The sequence below is a fragment of the Anopheles coluzzii genome, chromosome 3, assembly GCF_943734685.1.
Source record: "Anopheles coluzzii chromosome 3, AcolN3, whole genome shotgun sequence".
In the NCBI taxonomy this organism is placed as follows: Eukaryota; Metazoa; Arthropoda; class Insecta; order Diptera; family Culicidae; genus Anopheles; species Anopheles coluzzii.
In genome coordinates this window covers 13,305,189-13,328,116 of record NC_064671.1, presented here as the reverse complement: position 1 = coordinate 13,328,116, position 22,928 = coordinate 13,305,189, and the positions used below count along the sequence as shown (strand labels likewise).

Sequence of the window (22,928 nt, the reverse complement as noted above, 5' to 3'; positions counted from 1 at the left end):
TAACATCCGGTTTGGTGGCGCACAATCGCGGGGCGGCGTTTTTTTGTAAATAGGCGGAAGTGTTTCGGATGGATTTTTGGAGGATTTTGTGGAAATCTCTTGAATTGGTTGTACAAAAAAGAAGAAGAGAAAGTAAAGACATTTCCGGCAGCACAAACAAGCAGCGTAATATTGGCAGCTTGTGTGCAGCTAAAAGTATTGGCCATTTAAAAGTGAAAAGCCAGTAATTTCATTACATGTTACTTTCGGTTAATAACGCTCCGTGTATGACTTTCCGTTTCGCCGTCGCGACGGCTCATTAAAAAGTCAAAGCGAATGTTTATCGAAATGTTGCCGCCGCCCTGTTTCGGATGTGTTTTCAATCGTCAGATTTTTTGTGCCCCTTCCCACCGCTCACACGCTGGTTCGATGCGTTCGATGCCGAACCGGTCCGAGATATGCCTGGCACCACTTTAATTAGCTTTGGCGAGTGAGAAAATAATTTTCATTTTATTTTCATCCCTCCATCGAGTGTGCGTCCGCCCGTGCGTCCCGGTTTGGCCGTTTTTGCCCTCGCCTCACTACTCACTTGTCGTCCATCCGGTTCGCTTCCATCGCCTTGCTGATGGCGATATCCCGATCGTCCGGCAGGTTGTACTCGAGCTGTTTCGTGGCCGTGTTTGTTGTTTCGTTGTTCGGTGTCCCCGGGCACACAAACAGCAGCAGCAAAAAAAAAAAAAATAAATAAAATCCCGAAACGGTGACCACCACCATCATTCGAGATTGTCGCGGAAGCCCGATAATGATTTTCCACCCAGAAGCCCGCGATTGTGACAGAGTGTCCCCGTTGCCCGGGCAACCGATGGTGGTGGTGGTGGATGATGTCGTTCGGAACGCGTTGTGTTGTAGTGGAGTTTTCCAGCGGCATTCCGTTCGCAGCAGGCAGGCAAAATATAGTTTGGATGACGGAAGGATGTTCGCAGTTTTTGGTTCGTTCGTTTGTTGGTGGCGATGGATAGTGTTGTTGCGGTGAGTGTCAGCATTTCACAATTAACAGCATCGCATTGCCGGCGGGTGGGCAAATAACGAGAGATGTGGTGAAATGGCGTTTGGTTCCCCGATCGTGCCGGATCGTAATCGTATCAAGGTGTTTGAAGGTGTATGTGTGTGGTATGTTCAAAATAGCAGTGAAAAAGAAAGAAATAGAAAAAAAATCAGTTAGTGAAGTAAAAACCAACAAAGTAAAAAATACGGTTCCACAGTTCCACTAGCCCGCGCCAAACTAGCTTAAAAATCATCGAAGCAATGCGAAGAAAGGCGGATGGAAAATAAATCAATTAGCAGCTTATCGGATCGGCAGGGCGGGTGAAGCGAAGCGTTGCTTTGGGCGAGAGCTACTTCAGAAGCATTCCCGAGGTGATGTAGATTCCCGTGAGACAAACACACACACACACAGCATGCCAGAAAGCAGCACCGTCTGTCATTCTGTCCGTCCTGTCTATCAGAGTGTGTCTATCGCTTCCTTCTTCGCTGCGTTATTCGGCCGGGCGGGATGACAAGAACCATTCGCCTCAACGTTTGTAGCCTAGACCTTTCAGCAGTGGATTGTGGAAAGGCTTGCAATGCCGTCCTGCTGCCGGTTGCTCCTGCGCCCGTTCCTCCTGTGCGCAACGTTTCCGGCCAGCTTACGGATGCACAGGCACGGAAATAGTTTAAATTGAGTAACGAGATAAGCAAATGAGCACGGATTTCAGTTAATTAAATGTATAATTTTAATCAATCTCGCCGCCGGAAAGCTTGGGCTTTATTTCGAGCTTTATCGGTGTCTTCAATTTCAGCGCCCGGGCGCTTGTGTTTGGGCGGATATTTTTCAAATTTTACGTTTCATTTCGATAAAAAAATCAAGCTATTTTGTGTATAAAATGTAGATAAAGTATACGTTTAAAATTGTGTTACTTTGAAATCTAACAGCCTTTCTTATATTAGCAATTAATTTTGAAAGTGTTATATAATTAATCAATTAACTTGTTTTTCTAATTTTAAAATTAAATTAATACAAATTCGAAACTGATTCCAATTGCAACAGACATCATTCGGCTATTGCTAACGACATAACGAAACGTAATCCATTGTCCTGTAATGAGTTGGCTTGTTATCAAATTGATTAAATTAATTTTCATAAAAAAATGGGACTGACTTTCTTGATTTATATTACTTAAATAACACTGATAATCAGTATAAGTGAACGTTGTCTATTGGCCAGTTCTTTGTCTGAATTTTCATTACAAGAAGTGTTTCGATTGAACTTGAAGTGTTAATTTATTACTTTTATTTTCTTTTGTCATTTTTTGTTATTTGAATTTCAAGCATTTGCCACAGTCACATAAGAAGGTAATTAATAAATACATTTCATGCTTAAGGCACTTCCTTCTTATTCTTCAAATTAGCGTAACTTCCTTTCATGGATATGCCCTGCATCATCTATAAGGTTTTCGAGTCTTATTTAGTACCACACGCAGCCGGATAAGTCTGTCCTTGCTACAGAGGACTCTAAAGGTCCATAGGAGAGTTTAACTAATGACGAGCAAGTTTTTTAAGTTGTGCGAGTTGACGATTGAACCACGGGACCGCTGACTTTAGGCACAGTTCACGCTCGGTAATGGGCACTTGACTGAGTTGCGGATTATCGAATGACGGTTTTGAATTTGGTTTTCAAAACTGCGGATTATCGAGCGTGTGGATTACCGAGCAGGATAAAAATGCAGGGTTTTTTTCCAGTTCATCTCAACACAGTTGCATTTTTAAACCATAATGTCATCTAAATTTTAAATTATTCCATAAATGGTTCACATTTTAAATTTAATCGCTCAATTATACCTTAATATTGCGTTTTGTAAGAATGAACCGTGGTACGTAAATGAATGTATTGAAAGATTCAATCATGTCGAAAAACATTAAAACTAAAAAGCCAACTCAATTTAGATTCGCATTCGTTGTGTTTCCCTCCACAAACCCCGAAACTACTGCATTTGATTTTACTACCAAATTTACATATTAATGCATACAGTGTCACGGGAGGTTAGCTTTCCTTTCGATCCATCCGTTTGTTTGTTATTGCTCGTTTCCGCTTCGAATTTATTCGAATCGTGCCCACGTTCGAATGGATCCGTGCTGAGTAGAGCATTCCACAATGGTTGCAATATCAATCGCATTGCCGCACAGCGTGTTTCGATTTCCACTTTCCCAGCAGTGCTTAGCTGTGTTTAGCCTGACTGTGAACGGGACACAGTCGGGAGAACGCGCTCTCTTCGGGATTGTCGGGCTTTATTGTCTGGATATTTTCGATTGGCAACAAACAGCCAGAAAAAAGGACAATCGAAGGAGTAACGAAACAAAGAACGGCAAGAAACGGCGCCCCATTTTCCCACCCAACGCTATCGAGCGCTGTGTTCGAGTTGATCGAGTTGTGCAGTGGTGAAAACATAAAATGGGGTCACGTTGTCGTCCTGCCCCTCAGAGGTTCGCTGTGCAGCCAATAGCAAAAAAAAGCATGGGGTAAACAAAAAAGAGAAAAACTTTCTTCTCAAATACTGGCGCACAAGAAAGCAAAATATTCCCAACCTTCCCCCTTCTTATTGGGGAAGATTTTTTATGAGGAACAGGAAGGTCGCTTCCCAACACCCAACGCCCAAAAACCTAAGGGAGGAAAACAAACACAATGGTGAAGGAGTCTCAGCTTCCCATGGGACCCCGCTGGAAGGAAGGTAGAAGAACTACAGCACAGAAGATTAAGAATATGAGCTAGGGCGAACATAAGGGCTAAGGTTCGGGCTCTGCCCGCTCTTCCTAGCTCTTCAGCGAGGGTACATGCGGGACACTGCGAGTATCGGGTTGAATGATAAAAATAACAAACATCTGTTTGTCCCTCCACCTTCACACTCAGCATCTCAAATTCTCACATCGAACCCGGAGTCCCGGAAAAGCTTTTGAAATTCTGATCTTTTCCCCCCTTTATCAACTCCCGACAGAAGTGGAAAACTGAAGTGAGGAAAATCAGCAAATAAGCCCGGACCAGACCCCCGGCTGGTCTTGGGAGGGGCCAGTTTTAATAGACTTTAAAGTTGGAAAACCTGACGCTCCGTAACTTGAGCTCCGTTTCTGTTGAAAAATAGTAACAGGACCATCTAGCTGAATGGGGTATGGGAGGCAAAAAAAGAGAGAGAGAGAGAGAGAAGGATTACGCGCAGCTCGTAAATAAGTGAATAAAGCTCAGGAGAAGTGTTCTGCGCTGTGCTTCCAAAGCTTCTTTTGGTGAACTTCTTTTCCGCCAAATTAGGGAAAGATAAATTACTAGCAGTGAAAAGGACAACACAAAGCAAAAGAGAAAAAACATAAAGTGAACCATCGTGAGATGCTACATCCGCATCTTCCCGGGTGCTTTGTGTGTCAACCCTTTTTAGCATACATAAAGCTCCGCTCCACGAAGACACATGTACGGATGATGAGAAGCTTGATGAGGCAGAAAGACAGACAAAGATCCCTTTGCTTCTTCGTTGTGTGTGTGTTTGTGTGTTAGTGCAGAGGGAGTCCTTTTTATTCAGAAGCAACAACAAAAAAGACGCTCCAACCCGAGAGCACATTTGTCTCAGGCAGGCTAATTTGTCTTGTCTTGCCAGCGCTTGTGTGTTTCTTAAGAAAGCTGTGCATGTGAAAGTTTCTTTCTCCCCCCCCCCCCCTTGGTTTGTTTCCCACTCGTCAAAACGAGAAGGATAGTCTCGCAGCGTATTTGTAATGATTAGAAGGTTCAAACTTTTGCGCCAGCTGGCATGATCTATAACGATCCTGGATGCGGGGATGAGATCGATTTCGACAAAAACCAAATGTAAACTTTCGTCCTATAGCAGCAGCACAGCAGCAGGGTCGTCCCTCCATCGCACTACATATGTGGAGCGTTTGTTCTGTTTGTTTTAAGCAGCAAAGGTTGTATTTTCTCTCTGTGTGTTTGTGCGTTTGTGTGTGTGAAGTGGTTGTTGGGCTGGAAAGCAAAAGCGCGTGGTTTGGCGGCTTAAAAGTTTTGCTTTGCTAATTGGTGCTTCATCGGGTTCGGCTGCTGCCTGTGGTGAATGTGTGTACGCTTTAAGCACTCGAGCACTCGGGTACGGGTGGAATGATCGTTAAAGTAAGTGGTATGAATATTATTCTGGATGAGAATGAACGAGTTGGCATGATTTGTATAAAGTGTGGTTTTTGTTTTGCACTGGGAATAAGGAACAATTCATTCATGGAGAAGGTACCAGCACGGGGTTTGACGTTTAAAATTCGACGCCATTATTAAAGAGTTAGTCAACATCATTTTTTTATAAATCAATACGAAATCAAAGCTTATAAAATTTTGAATAATCATGATCTGAAAGCACCAAAGTCGTTGCTTTCTTCAGCTAAATGCTGAGGATAGAATGGAATATTTCATGTCAATTGTTAACGCATTTTTTGTTAGCAGCAGTACAGTTTGATTGTAATATTGGCATTTTTTTTCTCTCTCAGACAATTAGTTTAATATCTGCATGCTTGTATAACTATTATATGTTTTAAATAATTAATCAAAACAAAATTGCTATTTAGTTAACACGTACAATGCAAAGAAAACTGCTCGTAAATCAGTCTCACATCTGATCTATAAAAGATAACTTTGAAGCTTCCACCCTTATGAGGGTGAAGTGTGATTCGTAAAACAATGACCTGATTTCTACATATCGAATGATTCCGTCAGTCTTGTTTTGGATTTTACATTTCAGCATTTCGATGCTGAGAATAACAAAAAAGGAGATCTAGAGAACTTATAGTCTATTTAATTGTATGGCATTGTATTGGGAAGCTCAATAGCCGATCGTTTCTTTAAAGAACCTAATATTGCCGTCTTAGTACTAGTTAATAAAACAAAACAGAGATGGGAAAAGTAAACATGCTTTAAATATATAAAACGGAGTCAAAAAGATAGTACATATATTGCCGTTCAGGTCAAATGTTAAAGGATAATTAGTAAATTATCAACTACTCTGAAACATCTGAGTTTTTCTCTCCAAAATTAGCACCAGAATAGGTATGTGAACCAAAACTGCCATCAATAACCCGACTATGAACGCTTGCTTAGGCATGGAGCAGAAACTTGGCTTTAGACTGTTATAGCCAATGTCAGTATTAGGACTTATTATTTATTCCATTGTAAAGCCTGAAACCTTTATCAACACCGAGGAATGGAACATACATCCCTTCAAGAGTGATACACCAATTATAACGATTCTCCAACTTTTCTAAATCACCTATGTAGTACGGTTTGTTCGTTGCCTCAAAACTGGTTTCTATTTCGGCGATCACCCTATTCGTTCGACGAAAATTTCTTCTCAGCGAGCATCCTCTTGACCTCTCTCAGAACATGAAATAGTCGCTGTGAGCCAGGTGTGGTGCATATGGTGGGTGAGGAAGCGATTCGTACCTCAATTCATATACTTTGGCCATTGTTTTCACATATGTGAGCTATTGCGATAGCTCTTTTGAGCGTCCTATGTCCTCAGTGCTCATTTCACCACGTTTAAACTTAGTATGCCAATACTTTAAGATGAATTTTGGTGAAGCAGGGTCCGAAAATTCTTCATTAACCCATGTTTTGCTTTGTTTCTATTTTTGTCTTAAAAAAGTGCACATTAGTTGCTTCACACAAAATGCTATAAGTCATGAAGTTCGATTGCTGTAAAATGTTGATTTTTTTTCAAGATTGGTATTACAAGCTAAAAATAATATGAATCTAATTCTGCTAGTGCTCTCACAGATTTTTTCGTTACAAACTTATATAAACATTATTTTCAGTTATACTTTCATTGCTATATTAACAGGATTTTTTTGTCACAGAAAAACTAGTTAAATGTATGTCGAAATTGATGTATTAGAATGCTTCATATGACTTTTCAAATTAAACCACTGTTTGACTTACTTGATTGCGTAAGTTTTCAACCATACGTGTAGTCCCAGGAATATATTGCACAAAAGTAAATGTTGGAATCCTATTGGAATCCAACACTACGAATGGGTGCGGTTTTAAAGTTGCTTAAACTTCCCGACCGAAACGAACCTAACAATGTTAGGCCCAAAAATTACCGCCCCTAATGTCTTGTGGAGGGAGCGCAACGTTTGGAAATAGAACATGCACGTCCCAACAACAAAAAAAAGCGGATCCGATATCCCGTTCCGCTAATGAAGGAGTTTTTCGCCAATAGTTGGGTGCGTTGGTACGCTTTTGCATGGTGCGATGGAAACAGCGAACCCTGAATATCCGGTTGCACCGGGGAGCGCGAACTTTGGCTCTGGTGTGCAAATAATGGCGTTCTACTGACGCGGCCGAACGAATGCGGACCGGATCTGGATTGGCAAACTTTTCCAAAGCTATTACCACAAAGCACAGTCGCCGCTGGACCGTGCTGGACGTGATTTAATTATCTCTGACTACCGCACAGACCGTGGTACGGTTCGATTGGTTTCGTTTGATTCGTGCGGCGCTAGTTCGTAGCGTGGCATCGCCTCTGCTCTGCTTCCCTGTCGGCGTGTTTTCGAACGTTTCGAGCACAATAATTAGAGTGTGTTAGGCGGACGGGAATTCCGCGTAACCGCCGGATGTTCGCTTGGCAGAAAGGCACTCTCCGGCTGGCACAACGTACGAGAGGGCGGAACCGTTCGCTTTCCCCCGAGCACCATGCACAGCAGTGCAACTCAGTCGTGGAAATCGGCATCCGTTCGTCGATAGAACCTTGTTGTTACCGAGCACAAACACACAGACACACGCGCACACGGTGCAAATCAAACGGTCAAGCGATTAATTATTAATATTTGATCTGCACGCTAAGTTCGCTTGCAATTTGGTTTGCCGATGGTTCAATTTACAGCGATTTCAGTTGAAATGGGGCACCCCCAATTTGGCTTCTAATGCATGGCACGGCATAGTGTTAGGCTTATTGTACCGATTTCGTGATCAATTAATTACTAGAGTGGCCTATTCATTTGGGTGTACGTGTCGATCTACGGCGCGTGTTTGTATGTGAATGTTAGGAAAAGAGAGGATTACATTATAGGGCACAACACCAATGCACTTCGGGCAAACGATTATCGACAGCACACAGTGATTCAATCTGTTTGCACCGAAGATTAATGCAGCCTATGTTGTGTCAATGGTAATAAGTGGTGCCGTGGTCATTGGGCGGGCACCATTTACATAGATTGAATAATTATTTTTAGATTTTATTTCTCTTAAATGTTGGAAATTTAGTAAAATGCAAGGACTTCGTGCAATGTCCTTGCCAGACGACTTGTTTTCCACATGTTCAAAGTTACATTTCTTCGCGAAAAACGTATCTATTCAAAATTGAGATTTGAAAAAAAGGGAGCATCCATAAATAACGTAACGTCAAACGGGAGGAAACATGACTTTCAATTTTGCGTGTTTTTCATAAGGCTGGTTGGGTTGGAGATTGATATTGATATTGGACACGATGCTCCTGATACCCAATGTTTTTTTTCCTATTCGGTAAGAAAGTGATAGCTTTTTCATTAAAGTCGATTATCCGAATTATCGGCTAGGTGATCGACTCGGTCGGCTTAATCGTTCGCATCAAAGCTCTTCGTATCAAATATTGCAAATTTTCAATCGTGACAAATATTTACAGAGATAGTCATGTTGGTTAATTTTTTTATGTGCATCTATGTAGTGTCTCATGGTACAGCTTAAACGACTCAATAACATGCCCGTCATGGGTTTAACCCTAGAATGGACCTTCCCCCCGTAACAACGATTGACTATCCGGCTGAGTGGTAATGAAATAAGTCTCGAAAGCAGAGAATTTGTTTATCCGTTTATCCTGAATAAACAAAATCTAGAAGAATAAATTTATATTTTATTCAAATAAACAATGCAAAACTGAGCAATGGTTGTTGAAGGAATTGTAAAAGGAGTGGATAGGCATTGTTCGCTCAACTCCAATAAAAGCAATAGAAGAGATTTGATTGCATCATAACAGTTTGTAATTAAGTAAATTACCATCGTTGTCGTTACGTAATTTATAGATGAAACACTACTATGGAGTGAGTGGAATACCGCCAATAGGTATTGGAAATTATTACTCATTCATTTACGATTGCACTCAATGCTGTGTACTTCAATTTACTTCAAGTAGGTCGATACTAATCAAAGTATGACAGAGTTGGGCTGCAAATTAGCAATATCGAAGCATTACTTGTAAGCATTGCAATTACTTAATTACCAAAGTTCTTACTAAAAAGGGCCATGAAAATTTATCAGTCGAATACATTTGTATTCGTTATTCCTATTTGATCTATCATTAAAAATAAGCAAGGTTATTTAAAAATAGATTTACTTGAAGAAATTATTACTATAAACATATATTTTACAAAAAGAAGTCGTGAAGCATCTGCTTACGCAAAAGAAAACATCAGAAAAAAATGTAAGAAAAAACTGGCTGGATAAAATCGGTAACCAGAAGAAAAACAAACCCCTTCAAACTCATAATCTCCTCAGCTGGAACTAACACATCCTTTCATTCCATTGCCTAAGTGCGGAAGTGTTTTCGTTAACATTGCCTGTAACAACATGTAAGCAAACGGTGATCCAAGCATGAAAAACAGATCGATCCTCAGTGTGTGTACGGTCTTTGCTAAAGACTTTGCGTTCCAAAAACATCAGCAAAAAAACACAACTCCAATGTTCCATCTCACTGAACGCCCATCCTCTTCCCGACAGAGTTCAGTCTCACACACAGTCCCGGGAACAACGGAGGGCGCAGGTTTGGAGGCGAGCATTTTCCACCAAAATCATCCGCACAACACCACCCGGTGCTTTATGCGATTCGTAACTTATCTGACACTTGCGCTTCCGGTTCATTAAGCCCAGAGCCATCGCCAGCCAGACAGCGTAATAAAAACTTATCTCCCCGGCACTGCTTACATTTTGCGTGCCTTGAAGTAGGGCAAGCTTAAGCCATCACCCCCAAGCCCCCTCATGGGTCCCCCTCCCGTCATCCGATGGGTGGCCTTGCGTTCTGGCTTGTGTTTTCTTCACAGATTCAACCCATTCAAGTGGAACCCGTTTTTCTTAGCACCGTGCACGCGGCTGAAGGTCTTGTTCGTGACCGAAATTTATTGCAAATCCGGAAGTCGCATCCAGTCTGCCACTCAAAACGCCTGCCGGCCATTTCAACTGCTGCCCATCAACGGTTTGGTGGAAAATGGCTTACGCTAAGCTTCCGGTTTCGTTTTTTGTTTTCTGTTACGGTTTATTTGTGAGTGTCTCACTGTTTGTGTGTGTGTTTTTCTCGTTTCCCGCTCTTTACTGTCGGCTGGAGCGAGCCGGAACGTAACCGAAAAGACAGAAAGTGAAAGAAAAGCATCATCTTCCGCGTAAGCGTACCGGAACGGAAATAAAACACGAACGCAAAACTATAACCGAGCGCACTCTGCCTGCACTGTTTGTGGAGTGGATGATTGCGGCTGCAACTGAACCCCGACGAATGGGTAGCAATATTTCTTGCTGCAGCAACCCACGCGTGGCTTACGGTGGGCAAACTATTTGCCACGGATTAAAGCGCCCCTCGCGCGGTTAGATGCGCGGTATGTAGGTCAGGCGGATATATAAAAAAATATATATGTCCATTGAAGATCAGGGTACGGGGAGTAGGACGGGACACGCATACCAGGGAGGGGGCGGGTTGTTTTTCCGACAAAATGCTAGCTCATCACGTACTTCATTCAAGCATGGAAAATAGAAGTTGTTTTTTGTGCCGATATGACACGTTAGAAGAGGAGAGCAAAAAAGGGGATTTTCACTCCTTTCCGTGACAATGTTCTTTTGCACAACCCTGCCCCTCTTGTAAGAGTGAGGGGAATGTGCAAGACATTGCCGTGACCAGGATTCGAACCTGGGTTACTACGGCCACAACGTAGGGTCCTAACCACTAGACGAAAACGGCTATAAGGAGAACTTGATTGCCGTCGCGCTAAGAAACGATTTGCAAACATCAACAACAACTCTTGAAACGAACACTTCGACCACACTGCTAACGATGATAACGGTGAAATGCATATTTGCTGACTGCTACCGACGGATGTATTCGGGGTGCGTATGTATGGTGAATGGACAACATTGGGATGGGTGAAAAGCGGGGTAAATATGCACGCAATAAACGGGTAAACCCGTTGACTCGATAGAACCCGTACAGAGGAGAAGTGTAGGGTTGAAAAGTGCTGATATTGCTTGATGCGGTTTGGCTGCGTTTTTTTATGATACCGATACAACTTTTTATTGTAGAGCCACAAGCTAGCTAAAAATAGCTTTTGAATGCTAAGTGTATTCTACTTGATTTGAATTTTGCAATTTATTGCAAACCAGTGCTTAACGCTGAAACTGTATACGCTCAAAACATTGAAATTCGCCCACATTGCCCACAGGTTTGAATATTTTACATCCAATCTCTTCAAATGTCTTAACGTATGATTATGTACACCCCGATAGCCGTGATCGTCTAGTGGTTAGGACCCTACGTTGTGGCCGTAGTAACCCAGGTTCGAATCCTGGTCACGGCAATGCTGCAGATTGACGAGTTTCTCAAGGGAAGGAGGGGAACAATCTATCAAAAATGCATTGTCACGGAAGGGGTGAGATAGTTTTTTAATTAACTAACAAAGCTTGCACGTGCTCTCATTGAAGAATTGAAAAATAATTATTTCATAAACCAAAAAAGGGAGATGGAACTAAATAGATTAATAGAATCATGTAAACTACAAATAGGATATGTAAGTACGCGCTATGAGCAGAATCCCTATGTTTCCCAAAACCATTCAAGTCGTTGCAGTCAGAGTCGTTCCAAGGTGTATGGAATGTTAGATCTATTCGGAAGGATGTAATGTTTGAGCTATTGAATTTTAAGACAGTTCTCGGAATATTTTGATTTGGCTCGTGAACTGTAACATGCTAAATAGATTGCTTTGTACAAAGATTAAATGTAAATAATTGCTGATGTTCTTCACGAATCATATACAATAATTAGTATAGCAGCTAAATCCACCACCAGCAATACATAACGGTTGAAAAACACAATATTTGATTTACTCGGATGTTCAAGTTTAGCTATAATAGCTGTAAATGTAAATAGCTTATTTTAGCACTTTGAAAGTGAGCTTTAACAATATGAAACATTGCACAAATGTCATAGAGTTTACTATAAAAAGAATGTGCGATGTTAAGTGCTGCTTTCAAGCAAGGTTTTTAAGGTTCGGTTATCATTGGTTGCCTTAATTGTTAATGTAATAAAAAAAAAACTAAATCCTGGAATGAACAAATTCTTCATCAATGCAGCTCAAAAGATGATCATTGTGATGTCATCTTCACTGCAACTTAATTGTATTCAAATTTATCGTATCAAATGAATAATGATACATCTCTGTTATTGATATTCATTTTTCAAACTATATAAAAATTTAAACTATGGAAAGTATTTATTCCTTTATATTAAATCGAATGTAATAATATTTGAAGTAACGTTTGCATTAAAAAATGGACAAAAGTTAATCGATTGGACGCCTCTATCAGGCGAATTCTAAGGCGCGATGGCAAAAAAGTAAAGTAACTTTGTTAAGAAGCGTACGCGATCAAAGAACTGCACCCTGTAGCGTCTAAAACGGACTTCGTGAGGCAGTTTGTGGACGTCGTATAAGCATGTCCCGGTATCCACAACATCTTGGCATTATTAGACAATAATCAGAGCATCGAAAGAAAGCCCGGTTCCGAATGGCTCGACGACCCTCGAGCGACTTGAGGTTCCTAAGGAAGCTGAAAATGAAAATCGAGGAACAAATGGCTACTTTGATTGGCGTTAGCTTGGCCGGGAGGTCAATGCAACCGATCATACAGAGAAATAGTACTTGGGAAACATATACAAACATATCAGGAAGTAGAAATCGTGTCCACAGGCTCCGCAGCAATGACGTCAAAACTCAATTCGTTAATTTTAGGATGGAATAATTACTTTTGAAAGGATGCTCATGGATAGAAATTATCTCTAGTTTGATAACAAAAAATACCCCTCATAAAAAAACAAGTACATCTATATGTTGTGTTAATAGAAACAAAAAACGACACAGTTAGCTTCACAGGTAAACAGATGTTAAGTTTTTACGTTCAGTTTTATTAGAGCTCCGCTTTACTTCACTAAACATTACACATACACATTACAATATGCTTACAACTGTGGGACGGAAGTACAGACAACTTAGATAAATCACACGTTAATATGCACTGATATTACAGTTCTAGTCAAAAAAAAATCTATAAAACGATACACAACGATCCTCACAGTGCTAGATCACAATCACATCCAGTGGAATTGAAACGCTTCACCCAAAACAAACATACACCATACCATACACTGACTATCTATTTTATCGTTGGTGAGTATTGTCTCATACCACCCTGATGGGGCACGGTAAGGAAGAAGTTAAACCCACCGGAGGTGGCCGAGTTGGGCGAGGTAGGGCTGGCCGGGCTGCCGACACTCGAGTAGTGCCGCGCCGCTTCATGATCCTCGTCGCTACTTACGTGCTGGGCGAGGCGCCACTTTTCGCTCTGGTGTTCCGAGTGTCGCAGCAGCAGCTGGATCAGCTTGAACGCACCGAACACGGCGATCGCACCGGACATTAGCCATATGACGGTGGATTTGGTGTCAAAGTTGTCCTGAATGGGGCGTGTGTCGACGTGCCCTTCGTGGAAGAATTTGTACCGTTGAAATTCCTAATCGAAAGCGGAACATAGATGTTATACATGTTAGCGTTTTTGGTCAAGCTTCATCTTACGCCCAAAATATACTGACCATCTCATCGGGGGAAGATTTGGCCGGCGGTTCAACCACCACAATGTCACGGTGTTTGCCCCGTTCGTCCGTACACTCGATACCGGTCGCGGTCAGTATGCGGCCCGTATCCTCTACCAGGTAGTTCTTGCCATAGATCACACTGCTGCTGTGGTGGGCCAGCTCCTGCACCAGGAACCGACAGTCCCAGGGATTATCGTACAGCTCGGCCAGCGTCAGACTCTCCAGCAGCGAGGCATTGATCTTGCGGAACCCGTTCTGGCTCATGTTCAGCACGCTGAGATTCATCAGCGAGCACAGGAAGGCGTCATCCGTCAGCTGGTTGTGGGCAAGGTCGAGCGTGTGCAGCTTCGGCAGATCTTCAAACACGTCCCGCTCGATCTCACCGATCGCGTTGCGAGAGAGGTTGAGCCGCACCAGCCGTGGCGTAGCGCTAGACAGCTTCAGCCCCACGTAGTCCAGCCTGTTGCCGGAGAGATCGAGATCGCGCAGATTAGCGCAATCCTTCAGCACATATTTGCTAACCGTTGCGAGCTGATTGTGGCTGACGTTGAGCGCCTGTTTGCGAGATGGAAGAGATAAGCGTGTGATGTATAAGTGTTACCGAGAATTTAAGGTTTTTTTTATGTTTGTTACCTCCAAATCATAAAGTCCCTTGAAGCTGTTGTCTTCTAGCAGCCCGATGCGATTGTAGCTGAGATCGAGCACGCGCAGATCGCCACTGTTCTTGAAGCTCAAATTCCCCACCGTCTCCAGCTCGTTGCTGCTCACGTTCAGGAAGGTAAGCCGCGGCAGATTGCCGAACAGGTCCGGCTCGAACGATCCGAGCTGGTTGCCCTGCAGCTGCAACACCTTCAGATGGCCGTTGCCGACGAACGCGAACGGATGGATCGTGCGGATGCGGTTGTGATGGAACGCGACGTGCGTCAGCTTGTTCAGCCCGCGCAGCGTACCCTCCTCGATGGTGGTTAGCAGGTTCTTGCCCAGGTTGAGATTCTTCAGATTTGCCACCGGCTTGAACGTCCCGTCCGGGACGGTGGTGATGAAGTTCACGGCCAAGCTGAGCTTCACCAGCCCCGGATAGCGCTGGAAGGACAGCTCGTCGATCGAGCGGATAAGATTGCGGCGCAGATCGAGCACCTGCAGCGTGTCGAGATCGTGATCGCTCCAGGACTTGATCGTGGTGAGATTGTTGCGCGAAAGGTTCAGCGACTCGATGTTGCGCAGCCCGTTGAGGGCAAAGTCTTGCAGGTTGTTTACGCGGCTGTCACAAATTTCCAACACCTGCAGATCGGTGAAGCGTATGAAGATCGCGTTCGGCAGCTCCTGCAGGTAGCAGTGATTGATCTGAATGACGAGCGGGTTCTGCGAGTGTTCGCGGATGTTGCGCAGGTCCTCCACGTAGCAAGCGGTCAGCGAGACGGCATCGTTTGCCTCGTCTAGCTCGATGTCGGCTGCACCGTACGGCAGGGCATTCGCTTCACCGGCGGGCCACAGCACCACTGCCAGCAAGGTCGAGAGTAACAGCGTGCGTACCAACGCCCAACAGTGACACCTCCTTAGTGTGGTTTTGTGTGCCATAGCTGCTTTGTCCAACCTTTTTTTGGAATGGAAGTTGTGCGAGCTCTCTCGGCGTTGTCACCGTTTGCTGGCGGGGTTTAATTTTTGAGGTTACGTCACGGTTTGAAGCACGCTTCAGTGCTGCACCGCCGCAGCGACGATAAAACTTTGCCAATTTTATTTAAATTATTTAACAGCATTCATTTGCCACCCGCGCCACCACCACGCGAGGTGTTGACAGAGATTGGGAAAGGGGAAGGAAAATCCGGGACACTGTTCCTCTGTTTTTATTTTACACTACACTTTTCCCACTGTCAAAAGCGCGACGATGACTTTTCGCATTGGGGATTTTGCGGGTCTTTTTTTCCGAACACCGAAAACTAAAAGTCTGGTTTGTTCGGGCTCACAATTGCTGGTTCGTGGTTAGATCCAGCTGGGGCGGAAGGTGACGTTGAAGACCAAAACTTTTCCACTGTTTCCACTGTTTCCACTGTTTGGTGGTAAAAGCTTACAGACTTTTTCGTTACACTTTTTTCCCCTCTTTTTCACTCGTTTTTATTCTCTGTCACCCCGCTTCCAGCAGAGCGCGCTGGAAATGCGTTTCCGTGGAAAACTTAAGCTCACTTTTTAAAGTGTCACAGCAGGCGGTGGGCCCCCGCGAAACGCCACACTAAACCCCGTTTTTTACAGAAGGTGCTCTTTTTGCCGCTAGAACGCAAGAAACACACGCACCTTCCGAACGGGTTGCGCGAAAACAGCTCAACGTACGCAAACGTACACGACCGTAGCGCGCGGATCGTTCGAGAAGAATAATTTTCGCAAATGCGATGCGCGGTGAACACTCCGTGGATAGCGTTGGTTCTGGGCGCGCGGTTGTGTGTCAACTGTCAACGCCGGGTCGGGTTGTATTTATGTGTTGGGGGTCGGGCACCGGACACACACACAGCGAGCGCGCGGGCGTCTGTTGGAGTTTCGAGCGGCGAAATGATAATGCACGATAGAAAAGTACCTATTTTTATGGTGGCGGCTTTGCGCCGCAGGGATTTTCGCGGCCATACAGGGTTTCCCACGATTTATTGGTTGGATCCCATAAATTTTTGGTGTATTCTCATATTTTTTTGGTGCGTTCCCACGATTTTTTGGCCGTTTCCCAGAATTTTTTGGTCCAATTGTATTGATATCCAATCGGAAAATACCAATAAATTATGGAAAAGAACCAAAAATCTATGGGAACCCACCAAAAATTGATGGGAACCAACCAAAAATTCACGGGAACTGACCAATAAATCGTGGGAAACCCTGTAACGACAGTGTCGGCTGGGCGATGCAGGAGATGAACGGGGGATTGGGGGAGCGACCAGTGGGAGTTGACTTAAGAGGGTTAATATTTATTGTCTGCGTGGTGGGGGTGATGGTGGTGAACAGTACAAGTAAGATATTGCGAGAGAGACAGAGCGAGAGAGCAAAAAAAGGGAAAGCCGTGATAGTACAGGAGGACGTCCCAGAGCGTCAGTGTCGTTGTTGTTGTTGTTGTTGTGGATCATAATGATGGTTAAAGCGTTAAGATGAATTGGGTACAAAATTAGTCATTGGTGAAGGTCATGTTTACGCTTTCTTTTTATAGATGACCTCCTTAAGGGTTGAAGACTGGGCATGAATTGCGTTTGCAGCAGATGTTGGTGACATTTGCGCAGTGGACAAAGTGTGGCATGAGTGAATTTAAGTAGTTTATGCAATAATTATAGTAAAGTAACGTTCTTCTATTTCCTGGCATCATCTTAAAATGTTTATTTCCCTAAAATCATTATCCCTAGCAATATTTTGACCACCTAGAGTCGTTCTGCGCGTCCAATGTTCGCCGCGCGTTACGAGCATCTTGTACGCATCTCAACGATTCTTTAATTTCGTTACCGGCTTACAGCGAAACCGCTTGCTGAGCTAAATCCACTCATACACTCATTAAGGGAGGAAACCCGACACTGCCCACTTGTTAGCCGATTGGGGTGGTAGCCGCTCCGCACCAGCACGATAAAGGGAACGCCGACGCGACCGTCGTACGTCACACATGCCCGGTAATTTATAGCCACCGACACGGTGGACACGTTCACCGACTGACCGTCTTCGTCCGACACCTTTTTCCCTTTACCCTGCCATGCCTGCTCAAAAGGTGCTCAACGGCAAGGGCGGAAGATGGGGCAAACAAACACAGTTGACACAACGAAACAACAAAACGTCACCAGAGCAGGTGCCAATGTCTTGCACGGCGGATCTTACCGGCGATGGTGGAGGAGGTGTTAGGAGTGCCCCCTGCCCTGTTCTTATGAAAGGCCGCGAGCGTTTCGTTGGCAGCGGGTAGATAGTCGGTCAAGATCGTTCCCGGTGGCCGGCTGGGATTGCGTGCCGTCTTGAGGGGTAGGGCACTAGTAAGACGGTTGTGCGAGATAAAACTCCCACAGGAAACCGGAACACGACATCAACCATCGCATAAAACACTTTCATAGAAGAGTGTGTGTGAGAGAGAGTGTGTGTGTACAATGTGTGAGAGCGAAGGGCAACGGTAGCGATAATGAGCGAATGAATGGCAAATAAAAAGGCTACTAAGATGGTATAATTAGCGTGTGAAGAGCATCAACACTTACGCGAATCGCGTGTTGTGCTTTTGTTTGTATGCGCGCGCTCTCGGCAAACAGGACCCGCCAACATGGTCCTCCCCTCTCACCCCGTCTGGAGTGTTGAGCACCATTAGAAAGCAATTATGCTACAAAAGGTAACATTTTGCTTATCCGCATGCGGGTGCCACTTGGGGTTCGTTTGTTTTGCAGCAATACGAATGGATGCACTCCGGTCCCAACACTGCGGAGCGGAGTGCAATGGCATTAGCCGGCCCTGGGTGGCCATGGTCTCGCACTTGGATGTTGTGTTCCATTGTGCTCTGTGGAAGGACAAAGGGGGTAATAGGATAGGCTTATCTTACCGAGAGATGCTGTTTGAACAGGGATTACCAACGAAGGGAACGAGTGGCATTCAGCCAAGGTAAGCGTGGATGAGGAGTGGTTTGATATACTTGTACCACAATGCAAAGAGTTTGGTGATTGTTTTGAAATGATACGCAAATCGGTTCTAAAGCACCTTGAAGCTTTTGATATAGGCAGTACTATTTTTTTTCTAAGCAGCACTTATTTCAATCAAAGATTTGCTATTAGATGAAAGGTTTTGGACCTATCTTTATTAAGCTCTATGGATAGTCCATATTGAAGACTTTTTTTTGTTCCAAATTTTTCAAAATATATTGCAACTATCAAAGGAGAAAACATAGCAAAACATTGAAACTTAAAAAATACAAATACCTTATGCACATTCTTAACATCAAAACACATAAAAAGCTCATTGATTACATCTTATTTCGTCCATATTCTCTTCTTTTCTTTCGAAAAGAATACCAAAAATTTTTAATATAATTATTCGATAATTACCAATTCTTTGTCATGAAGTATTCATTGTTGTGTACGAGAACATTTTCAAAGCTGTTACAAGTTCACCTCAGCATTACGGCCTGTTTGAACCGTTTCTTCCGAGTAAAATATAGCTCGCCTGGAACGTTCAGAAGCCACAATTTGTTTAACAAAATAAGAAAATGGTAATAAATATATTTTACTAATATATTCGAGTTATGAATTTCATTATTTAATGACATTCAACTAGGACTTTTATACATCATTTTAACACATTTAATGAACATTATATGAGTTATTAAGTACGGCTTTTTGCCTCTATTGCCAATAACGCTACTTTACTTATCCGGTGCTATAACCGCTTTGAGGTCTTGGCCTGCCTCAGTGCTAATAATAACTTCTTCTTCTTCATTTGGCACAACAACCTGTTGTCGGTTAAGACCTGCCTGTACCGTTACAGGGTTTACCAGTCCAATAAACAACTATCCAATTTTTAAACATAGTTGTTTTGAATAGACACCGCTGTCTACCAATTGTTCACATGTCAGATAGTGTAAGCTACTCTGTACAATCTAATAACACAATTTTCGCCTTCGATTGCACAACGGTCAGATGCGGCAACGGATTTCGTGTGGTTGTTGCAGTATTAACAAAATTAATGCTATGATTTACTGGAATGTATGGTTTATACTGCATCTTGCTTGATGTGCCACTTGGGTAATGTGTTTGAAGTCGTTTTGTTATTGCAAAATTTTGCATAACACTTCATAGCCAGCCAGTCACGTTGATCAGGCTTTAGACAAGGATTAATTCTTATTTCTAATTGGATGTTTTGTTAAAATTGGTTCGAATTGAAAATGATTAGAATAAATTGAATAGTTTGGCTGTTCTATTTCATGATCTGGGAGTTTTACAATATTTACACATTTATATGTAAGCACAAGCCACATTGCATTCAAGTTCTGGTTTTATTTAAAAATCAGCATTAGTTCTTATGCTAGTCTCTATGCAAATATACAATTTGCATTGATTTTCCTAGTAATTCTCCGAACGAGATACAGTTATCTTAATTTTCTATTTAGATCTTCCATTTCTTATCTTTTTACTCTTTTTATTCAGTGTTGTTATTTATCATATTTCAATTCAAAAACCATATTAAAAAAAGTCAAATAACAGTAATGTTTTATTTTAACAGCGTTCTATTAATCTGATTAAAACGCAAACAATTAATTAGTTTACCGAAAAAGATAAGTGTTTAATTTATTTGTAAAATCATATTGCTTTCAAGAATAATCGAATTTACGAATTTACTTCACATTTTACTAAATCTAAATAAGATGGATTTATTTTAATTTAAAAAAAATCTTGTTATAAACGAGAGATTACACATCAATCAACGCGGGCATTTCCATGAACGAACCGCCACGCTAGAGCGCAAGGTTCATGACCTACACATGACCAAAATAATTTCTCCAGCTTGCGCTTCCGCCTGTCCATGACAAACCGGCAAGCCGGATACAGTCGTTCATTACGGAAATGTAGAAACATATTTCTACCCATCCGCTCGGTCGCTAATGATGTTAAGCCTGGCATCGTGTCTCGTTGTGATGCGTGTGTTTCCGACCGTTAAATAAAAGCTTTTTGCGCTAGCCAAACCGTCCTTTGATGGACACGGCAAACGTGGTTTCAGTGGATGGCGTACACAGTGGCATACGCTACCATCTTGACTGCTTTATTCTTAATACCGATCGTACACAATTTGTTTGTCGTTCATGTTTGTCGCCCTGTTTGCGGGTGCTGCCAACGCAGCCAACTGTGCCAAACTGGGCGCCTCCATTAGCATTTGTGCTGCGCGAAAGAGTAAGCCACGTTCGCGCGTCCCCTCGATGATGCAATAGTTTTGCATACATGAATGGTAAATGCCGCGTTCGAAGTTCACAATTGTGCGATCGTGCCATGCTACTCCCCCTCCTCCTCTTCGGGGAAAACATCGATTCTCGACCACCTTCACCAGCTGCGTCGTTTCAGGACTTTTGGGCGCACGTTTTGCACGTAAAACAAAATTTTCAAATAAATTTTTCATTCCACCACATTGTGGCACGTGTTTTTGTGTTTATTGTTTGCTGCCAAGTTTTGGAAAGCGGTTCCGATCAGCGGTTGTGGAAAGTAGTGTACAGCTTTTGCCCATCCATTGCCGTGACGCTTGGGGAATATTGTCGCGAAGCCGGTGTTTATCACGTGACCGAACCGCCTGCATTGAGCGAACTGACATCGTTTCCGGTACCAGGCCAGTACCGGACACGTTCTTCACCACCGGGATCTGCGCTGTAAAAGCGTGGGACAGAAGAATTACAGCGCTCCTGAGGATTAATATCGTGTTTAATTTTGTCAACCGTCATAAAGCTCCACGGCCACGGCGTGCTGACCCGTAGTGGAACACAGCGTCCGCTCTTGGGTTCACGGGAGCACACGCGGGGGTACGAGCTTTGAAATGCTGTCAGCATGCATTCGTGGGCACGGACTCACCGGAACAAGTTAATTCAGTTATGCAGGTGGCTGTCTTCCGTTTTGACGTGTGCGACCGGTGGAGTTCTAGGGCAGAATTAAAGGAGATTCGGTGATGCTTTGTTGCGCTTCGGGAGTGTTTTTTTTTTGAGTTAGCACACGGCACGGCAGAGCCACGAGTCTTCCCGCTGTTCAACGCAACTCCTACGAAGAGTGCAGACAAGTAGAATACAGCCAAAACCATAAATCAATCAGGTGACTTTCGTTCACCGGAAATGGCAGCCGCTGTCGTGCCGGGGACAGTCCATTCGATGCGACGTGTGCTGACAAATTCTCCGTAAGCTTAGTTGTGCTTGAATGGTGAAAGGTTTTGTTATTTTTGTTGCTGTCGGTGCCATTTTGTGCTTTCGCTTTTCGTTTGCAACGTATTATGGTGAGGGAAGATTTGGCTGTCCCCAAGAAATCGCTTATGTTTAATGGAGACATCTGTATTTATGGAATAATTGAATGCTTGCCAGGAACGAAACCTTTTGTTTTTTTTTTTGTGTGGTGAAGATAAATCATAAAGGAGAAAGATTAGAGCATCATATGACTATCTAATTCATCATACGGTTTTGTGCATGATAGTCTGGTTTATATTTATCCAGGCCATTGTTTGTGTCGCAGTGGCATTAGAAGAGTTTTTACATGTTTTTTACATGGCTCTTATGGTGCCTGTGATTGTGCTTGTGCTTCGATCGTGCTTCGTTTGTTTTGTCTGTTTATCATTGCTTCTACGTTGTGCTCAGACAAAGTATTTTGCACTTCAGTTGGTGAATGGACCGTGGTGCTCTACGACCATTGGCGACGCTCTTTCTGCATTCAACGATTCGTATCACCTATTCGACTTCAACGTCCCAGTTTCCCAATTCCACTCCCGTCTTCGTGACTCCTCATCCCATATGTTTCCCTAGATTATAAGAAAACATTTGTAGAGGCCAATAAATTATTAAATAAATAATAATAATAAATAATAATGTTTCTTAATTTTGCCTCTAAGCGACCAACTTTTGACATGGTGCGTCAGTTTTTACCTTGAACGTCACCTAGTTTAGTGTTTTCATTTATTACGAATTTCAACAGAATTGATTTGAGAGGATTGAAGAGTGTAATTTCAGTTTTCCTCTTATTTGTGTACTAAAATGTTCAACCATAAGTTAGATGGCCGTTCAGATGAACGCATGAATTCAATCAATAATAGATAATAAATAATAAAGAATCATGTAACTTCATTTACGCACAGAAACATACAAAACATATATTTTTGGATTTGTATGGCAAGAAGCCAAAACAGACATTATGTTGGTAAATACTCTTCATAGACATATATTAAAAAAAAATAATAAAACATAGGCAGTTATACTAGACACTTGGTAGACCAATAGAGCATCGAATTTATTACAAATATATTGATGTATTTTAAAAATTAACAGCCTGACGTTAAATGCTTAAAATGAACTATTTTGTTAAT

At 42.8% G+C, this 22,928-nt stretch overlaps 1 protein-coding gene, 1 long non-coding RNA gene and 1 other non-coding gene across 5 annotated transcripts in view; 1 reads left to right on the top strand and 2 right to left on the bottom strand.

The window, feature by feature from the left end:
• Positions 1–22,928, bottom strand: part of LOC125907550 (uncharacterized) — a 275,982-nt gene that overhangs the window by 131,865 nt on the left and 121,189 nt on the right. The gene's annotated exons all lie outside the window — the stretch shown is intronic.
• On the bottom strand, positions 471–16,464 carry LOC120954862 (insulin-like growth factor-binding protein complex acid labile subunit). 2 transcript variants are annotated; one of them, XM_040375141.2, is made up of 4 exons: positions 14,538–16,343; positions 13,902–14,459; positions 13,631–13,822; positions 471–642 (listed from the first exon to the last, which is right to left on the bottom strand). In XM_040375141.2, the coding sequence occupies exons 1-4, from the start codon at positions 15,480–15,482 to the stop codon at positions 565–567; spliced, it is 1,773 nt and encodes a 590-aa protein (XP_040231075.2). In that variant the 5' UTR covers positions 15,483–16,343; the 3' UTR covers positions 471–564. The 2 variants fall into 2 exon arrangements, with proteins under 2 accessions (XP_040231075.2, XP_040231074.2); XM_040375140.2 differs by lacking the exon at positions 471–642 and having other exon boundaries at positions 13,200–13,822; positions 14,538–16,464.
• Positions 11,548–11,619, top strand: Trnah-gug (transfer RNA histidin (anticodon GUG)). Its single transcript has one exon. It is a non-coding gene; the product is annotated as a tRNA-His (tRNA).